The following is a 7,976-nucleotide window of genomic DNA, read 5'->3' on the forward strand; positions in this document are numbered from 1 at the left end:
TTGTCAGTAATATAACTTAAATGTGACCAAATTACTAAACACGAAAAAGAAAGGATAGGGAGATGGCGGATTTGGCTCCTCTCCATTCTCTCAAGTACATAATTGGATGAGTGAAATCTGTCCTATTTATTTGTTAAAGGTCTTAGATTAAATTAATTTGATAAGTATCTTAACCATAATTAAAAGAATAAATTTTGAAAAAACACTCTTTAATTTTAGTAAGAAAACCTATATCTCCACAAACTTTGGTACCCATAAACTTCATTAATAATTCCATTTTATAATTACCTCCAACAGCAACTACGTATCAGTGATCCTTGTTGAACATCAACATTACTACATCAGTAATTCTTCACAACCCCACCCTCCCAGTAAAAAAAAAAAAAAAACTGAAATTCATAGGACTTTTTCCCCCTATGTTTATGTTATGGCGTCATTAGTAATAGAATTTTTCTTTTGTTTAGTTCTTTATCTTTTCTATTTTCTGAGCATTGCTAAACATGTCCAACAATTACAAAAACATTTCTAGCGAAGATGATAAAAGTATATTATTTCTTAGGGCAAAACAGTAAGGCGCCTCCATATAAAAACAAACAAATATAACTTCAATGAACACTTTTTTTTCAAATTGAAAATAAAGATTTGCTAATGCTGAACGGCAGAATTGATTAATAATAAGAATGAGATTCAATTTTTTTTCCTTTAAAAGCTTCAGTTTTAGGGGGGGGGGGGGGGGGGGTGAGGTTTTATGATGTTCAACAATTTTAATACTTGGATGTAAAATAAAATTATGATATTAATTGGTACTCAAATTTGTGGAGATATAGCTTTTCTTACCAAAGTTAAAGAGTGTTTTCCTAAATCTATCCTCTTAACTATGATTAAGATGCTTATCAAATTAACTTAATCTAGACCTTTAATAAATAAATAGGACAAATGTCAATCCAATTATGTACTTGAGGAGATAGATATAAGTGTAATGGAGAGAATCAAATCGGGAGATGGCAGGGCCAAAAGATTTGGCACGTTCCGACGTCTACTAAAAGCCAAGTGCATATAAATAAAATGCCAATAAACCAATTATGGTGATGCGTTGATTTGAAGGGTCAACTAATGGAACCCAAAAACATATTGCTAAAATTTTCTTTCTACTTTTCCAGGAAATCCCATGCCAACCTTTGGCTCAAAAGTTCTTGTCTCCCACTTAAAGTAATGCAAGATTCAAAGCTAATTCTTTTTTTATATTGGACTAGGCCATGTTGAAAAATGTTTAAAAAGTCAAAAACTGAAGCTGTCAACTAACATAACCTTTGGAACAAAAAATGTTAACACAACCTTAATACATCCATTGGCATTTTAGCCATTCTCACCAGCATTTTCCCACCAGTAACTTTCATCAAGATTCTAAAAGAGTTCAACAATCTCAAGCCATTTTACAGCTAGTACACATAGAGTTGAAAGTATGGTTTTTCACGAAAATAGAAGGTTTGAGTTAGTTTTAGGCATTTTAGTAGCACTAAACATTTTGTGGGTGGCTAAATCTCAATGCAGTGATGATTGTGATGCATTAGCTTCATTTTATGTATGGAATGGTACAAACCTCACTTTCATATCTAATTCTTTGTCTACCACCATCAAGAATATTCTTAGTTATAACCCTCAGATAACCAATCCAGATATTATTCGATACCAAAGCAGAGTTAATGTTCCCTTCTCATGTGGCTGTGTTGATGGGAAATTCATGGGCCATCAGTTTGGTGTGAAGATCAGGGCTGGTACTACTTATCCAAGAATCGCCCAGCTTTATTATTCGAACCTTACAACAGTTAAAAATTTGCAGGAGTTAAACAGTTATGATCCTAACAATGTTCCTGCAAATTCTATAGTAAATGTTATTGTGAACTGCTCTTGTGGGAATAGTCGTGTGTCAAAAGATTATGGACTATTTATAACTTATCCTCTTCGCCCTAATGAGAATTTGGTTACAGTAGCCAATGAGTTTAATCTACCACAGAAGTTGCTGGAAGACTATAATCCTGAAGCAGATTTCAGCAGGGGCAGTGGTCTGGTTTTCATTCCTGGAAAAGGTAATTAACTCTTTACCAAGGCTTCTATCCTCATATTCTTTGGATATTTTAAGTACAATTAGTCGGACTCCGAAGAGTTTTTACAGTAAGATGTGCAGAAGCATTAAAAGGGAACCACGCTCACTGTATATTATGACGTGAAGGAACAATTTTGTGTACTATATTTACAAACAGTCGTATTGAGTTTTCAGATGATTTGACATGTATGAAAAATTTAGTGCAAGACTTGGGATTGTCACTTTAATATCTGTTAAATTCTAAGTGTCGGCTGACATTGTACTAGTTTTTTAATAGCTGTTAAATTCTGAGTGTTGGTTGATATTGTACTAGTTTTTATCTTAAATCTCTATTTTTGATATGTACTATGTTGCAGATGGAAATGGAACTTATCCACCATTAAGGACTTCTACAAGGTATTCTCCAACCCCAATGAGTTCTTAATTATTTCTGGAATGCTATAGTATTGGTAGCTAATGTGGTTTCTTGCTTTCCACAGCTCAAAAGGTTGGCCTTATTTTAGTGCTCCAGTGGCATCTTTTTCAACTTTTCAAGTCTGAGGTATCAAAAATAGCTTTGAATGTGATTGTAATCTACTAAAACTAATTTCTTGCCAGGAATCTCTGGTGGAGCAATAGCTGGCATATCGGTTGCAGCAGTTTCTGTTGTAGCCCTTTTAGCGGTTTGCCTGTATCTTACCTTTTATAGAGGCAGGAAAACGGAGGAAGAATCGTTTCTTCACTTGGAACCTTACAAACATAGTAGCAATAAGCATGTTCCTGGTAATTTGATTGTTTTGAATCTGCTGTTGCATACTTAAACTTTTTTATGAAAGCAATGTGTAGTTCATCCTTTGAATAAGTTTATAACTAGCTACAGACCATGAAATTTTCCTTAAATGACTCAGGTCATGGAAATTTTGAGACTTCTTCAGAAGGGGGTCCTCTTAATAAGGATGCTTCTCCAGAGGCCCCAAGGATCACCGTGGATAAATCTGTGGAATTTTCATATGATGAACTTGCTAGTGCCACTGACAACTTCAGCACAGCCTACAAGATTGGCCAAGGTGGTTTTGCATCTGTTTACTATGGAGAGTTAAGAGGCGAGGTTCGTTTTTATTCTTGTTAGATAGAAATGATCAACAATTATTTGGATACGCAGATTGATGATCATCAACTTAGTTCTAGCTGCTTTAATATGTCACACATTGCACCATTCACATAATTGTTTTGACTCAGCAGGCATTTCTTCTATTTCCTGGTCAAAAGTAGTAGCTTGGGTTTTTCTATATTCATGCTGCTAATCTCCTTTGTCTCAATAATATACAGAAAGCCGCTATCAAGAAAATGGATATGCAAGCAACAAAAGAGTTCCTTGCTGAGTTGAAGGTTTTGACCAATGTTCATCACTTGAACTTGGTAAATTCATAACTCATACTGATATATTATCTGCAATACCTTGATTATTATAGTCCTCTTTGGCACCTATCCTGAGTTACTATGGTGAAAGATGCCACCATGGATGGTGAAGATTACAAATTTCATCAATCTTTTAACTTCTCCCTAATGCAATTTTGAAAAATTTGAGTGAATATTTTCTTTTTTCATAAGATAAATTTCCTTTTCAGAATTTGCATTACTCAATATGCCAATTCATTCAGTTCTCTGAGCCATTTGCTTGATAATGAGATACTTCTCATTGGGAAAGTTAGGATTGGTGATTAATTTAGTTCTACCATACTTGAGATTTAGCGGATAAAGAATCCATTAGCCTCATAGATCATTAAAGAATATGAGGTAATATTTCACATGTTAAAACCCTTGCAGGTACGTTTGATAGGATATTGCATTGAAGGATCTTTGTTCTTAGTATACGAATACGTTGAAAATGGAAACCTAAGCCAACACCTGCGTTTAAGTAAGTTCAGTCCTTCTCATTGCACGAAAACTTCATGTCAACCAAATTTTCAAATGTCTCATAGTTCCATATCCGTCTTGTACTTTTCATTTCCAGGTAAGGCACCATTGCCATGGTCTACCAGGGTGCAAATTGCTCTGGATGCAGCTAGAGGCCTAGAGTACATCCATGAACACACTGTTCCTGTTTACATCCATCGCGATATTAAATCAGCCAACATTTTGATCAACAAAAACTTCCGTGCAAAGGTATCGGAGTTCCAATACTAGAACCATGAAACCAAAAACCATGCGTATTAACTCATTTGAAGGTAATGTTTTGCCTTGCAGGTTGCTGACTTTGGACTTACAAAACTGATAGAAGCTGAAGGTGTTTCATTGAACACTCGTGTCGTTGGTACTTTTGGTTACATGGCCCCAGAGTAAGAATCTATTTTCCTATGGTATTTGTACTTGTTACATATCTCTGAACAAGATCAAATTATTATTTTCTACTTGCATTATGTGCAGGTATGGTCAGTTTGGTGACGTTTCTCCCAAAGTAGACGTATATGCATTTGGGGTGGTGCTTTATGAATTAATATCTGCTAAACAAGCTATTATAAGGGCTGGTGAAACTGCTCCTGAATCAAAGGCGCTTGTTACAATGGTATTTTTGGATCATTTCTTCACTCACTAATTAAATTCTCATATCTGAACCACAAAAAACGCTAAAACTTTAACTGTAAATTGGGAGTTTTTTTTGCAGTTTGAGGATGTGCTTGATGAGGTTGATCCTAGAGAAGGGATATCTAAATTGATAGATCCAAAACTTGGTGATGATTACCCCCTGGATTCAGTCTGGAAGGTAATAAAAGAATATCTTTACGAGTGCATTAATGTTACAGGATTCATATAGCCGCTTCAGCTAGATTGAGATTGACATGTACTCATTGAATTGATTGATCAACACTAAGGGGAAAGTTCGTTTTTTTTTTTTTTTTTTGGATCTTTACACAAATAGCAGGCCAGATTTATTGTTTATTTTTCATAACCGGTATGCATCAATATACACTGATTATACACATATCATACATATATTATACATCTGTCAGTTATATTTAATTAAGTAGTTGGGTGAACGACTATACAGCTTAATTCCTCTTCTTTTTTTCCGCGATAATGAAAGTAATTAGGTTTGTTTCACTTGGCAGGTGGCTCTTCTTGCCAAGGCCTGCACAAATGAAAATCCACAATTGAGGCCAAGTATGAGGTCAATAGTAGTGGCTTTAATGACTATATCATCCTCAAGTGCAGATTGGAACATTGCTGGTATTTACGAAAACCAGGGCCTTGCCCATCTCATGTTAGGAAGGTAAGAAATTCCAAATTGGAGTTTATTGGGCTACTCTTGATAAGGAAATTGGAGCCAGAAGTTTACAGAAGTAACACTTGTACATTTGTTTACATCAACCTCATGACACATATAGAACTTTTGCAATATTTTAAAATTGGTATTTAGTGCTTTTTTTTTTTTTTTGGGGAGACGGGGGTGTGTGTGTCAGCGGGCGGTGTGGTGGTGGGGGGGGGGGGGGGGGGGCTTTTCCACAGGTTTTTTGTTTTTGTTTTGGGTGGTGGGTTGTGGGTGGTTTGGATATTTTGCTCCTTTATTAGATGTCATTTTATGAACAAAGATAAGGACATAAGTATTCTGTAATAGCTGTCAAAGTAGCCCACGTCCGTATAGTGGAAAGATGACAAACAAATAGTGTAAAACAGGATAGTTTCAGTTTATTATTATTATTATTAATTGGAAAGTTAACTGAACTTAATAAGACTACTAGAAGGACAGCTTGGTCCCGGTAGTATTTCGTGTTCATGTAAAGCCTGGAGAAGGATCAATCATGAGCTGATTCATGCAAATATCTCTTTTTTAGGTCGCTATTTAAATTTTATCTCTATTTTTAAAAGCTATGCAAATATAGCCCTTTCAAATAATCTTTTCGGATAAAATTAGACTCGAATCTAATACATAATCATATATTGTTCAATCTTACAGATAAAATATTATATTATTATCCAACGTCTGCAACACTTACATATTTAGAACTGTAATCAAACATTTTATAATAAGATTTTCAGTTTGCTCTAAAGAGATTTTTAGACTATATATAGTCTAGATGGTCCATTAATTGCAAAAATAACCTAAAAGGGAAAACTGATGAAAATTCCACGACCCATTGGGATATGATGTACGCACTTTACTAGACAAGAGTATATATGGTTAGTTTTATGGCCTCGAACCTGTGATCATTAGGTCATCTGAAGGATAGGAGTTACTTATAGTTATCATGCAAATCAGCTAATTACAACTTTACTAAGATGTGTTATATACTAGTAAATTTGACTGCGTTTCGCGTGGCTATAAAAAGTGTTTTCTTCTATTAGTTTTTATAAATGAAATAGTATTTTACATTATAAATGCTAAAGAATTAAAACTGACATGGCAATAAAATAAAAGCTTTATTTAAAAAGGGAAAGAAAAGAAAATATATAAGAGAATTATCATTTGAATTCTTGCTTTTGTTTGGTTTGTTCACATACTTGGAAAAAAAAAAAAAAGAGTAACAAAGTTTTATTTGATACACAATTTAGAGTTCCCACTAAATTTTCTAATTCTACCCAATTGAAATTTTTTGAAGCTTTACCGTGAGTACGAAGCAGAATATTTGACACCATATAATATCAATCTTACTTGGCTTTTCTTATTTGTTTATGTCCTTGAGCATACAAAGGTTCATCTATAATTTATTTGATCGCATTAATGTAATCGTCTTATCGTTAGATGTGTGAATAACACTAACACCTATTCCTAGTAATGTTTAAATTTTCTTCGCTGCTTATAATTATGTGTTGACTTGTCCTTAATTTTCAAATACCCATCAGGATACATAACTGCAAGGTCACATATGTATAAACAGATTATCACTCAAGCCTAAAATTAATTTTTTAAGGAAAAGAATGAAAAATTAAGCTGCAACTTCATTTTCTTGCACATAACACATATATAAACACAACAATGAGAATAATTAAGAAATTGGGTCAAATCTATAAAGCAGTGTTGAGCAGTTTTCTCAAGTGTCAGAATTTTTCTCTCCATGATTTTTGTAACAATATCTAACAGCATTTATATTTTGATTTAATCAAATCAATTAATAAAGAAGATAAAAAAGAAATGTAGAATCAGAAGAATCAAAAAAGAAAAAAAACCAAAAAAGAGTTTTGCAAATCTGGACTCAAGAATCTTCCCGGAATATGTGAATACTGGTTTCTTCTTTATATATTCTCTATTAGTTGTTACTCTTACCCTCTGTTTGGATGGTTGTTTCCCGTGGTTCATTATTGTACAGTATGGTATGGTACAGTATGGTGTTGTATTGTATTGTACTGTATTAATGAATACAATGTTTGGATAGACTGTATCGTTTGTTGTGGTTTAATAACATTTGTATTGTTTGGTTTGACTGTATGGTACTGTATAATAACTTGTAAGTTTACTAAAATACCCTTAACTCTTAATTAGAAATAATTTATATATATTAATAAAACTCAGGTAAAGAATAAAATAGGAACTTTAAAAAATAAGTAGGTAGTGGGTGGGGGAGGGGTGGGTGATTGTGAGATGAGAGTGGGGGTAGTGGGTAGTAGGGTGGGGGTGAGTGGTTTTGGGGGTGGGGTTAGGTGGTGGTGAGGCGTAGTGGGTAGGGGTGGGTAGTGTGGGATGAGGGTGGGGTGAGTTATTGTGGGGTGGGGTTGGGCGGTGGTGAAGGGTAGTGGGTGGTGGGGGTGGGTGGCAGAGGAGTGGGGTAGTTGGGGGTGGGGGTGGGTGGTAGGGCGGGGGTAGGGTTGGGGTGAGTGGCGGGGGTGGGTGGGTGGGGGTGAGTGGTAGCGTGGGGCAAGGGTAGGGTGGGGGTGGGGTGGATGGTGGAGGGTGGAG

At 35.1% G+C, this 7,976-nt stretch overlaps 1 protein-coding gene across 1 annotated transcript; it reads left to right on the forward strand.

Annotated features, from left to right (window-relative positions):
* The first annotated feature begins 1,090 nt into the window (after positions 1-1,090).
* On the forward strand, positions 1,091-5,542 carry LOC132622436 (chitin elicitor receptor kinase 1-like). Its single transcript, XM_060337039.1, has 12 exons — positions 1,091-2,087; positions 2,461-2,500; positions 2,584-2,591; positions 2,702-2,866; positions 2,992-3,191; positions 3,413-3,502; positions 3,911-4,001; positions 4,098-4,249; positions 4,331-4,422; positions 4,511-4,649; positions 4,749-4,847; positions 5,194-5,542. Exons 1-12 carry the CDS (start codon positions 1,463-1,465, stop codon positions 5,356-5,358), a joined length of 1,866 nt encoding a protein of 621 aa, XP_060193022.1. The 5' UTR covers positions 1,091-1,462; the 3' UTR covers positions 5,359-5,542.
* Positions 5,543-7,976: the final 2,434 nt, after the last annotated feature.

The sequence above is a fragment of the Lycium barbarum genome, chromosome 12 (assembly GCF_019175385.1).
Source record: "Lycium barbarum isolate Lr01 chromosome 12, ASM1917538v2, whole genome shotgun sequence".
Lineage (NCBI taxonomy): Eukaryota > Viridiplantae > Streptophyta > Magnoliopsida > Solanales > Solanaceae > Lycium > Lycium barbarum.

What these genes read in the sequence shown, in the direction of transcription:
- LOC132622436 (XM_060337039.1), top strand. Translation starts at nt 1,463, where the DNA reads ATGGTTTTTCACGAAAATAGAAGGTTTGAGTTAGTTTTAGGCATTTTA. An exon ending in AAGCCAACACCTGCGTTTAA is followed by an intron (nt 4,002 to 4,097) that starts GTAAGTTCAGTC and finishes TTTCATTTCCAG; the next exon opens with GTAAGGCACCATTGCCATGG. An exon ending in CAAAGGCGCTTGTTACAATG is followed by an intron (nt 4,650 to 4,748) that starts GTATTTTTGGAT and finishes TTTTTTTTGCAG; the next exon opens with TTTGAGGATGTGCTTGATGA.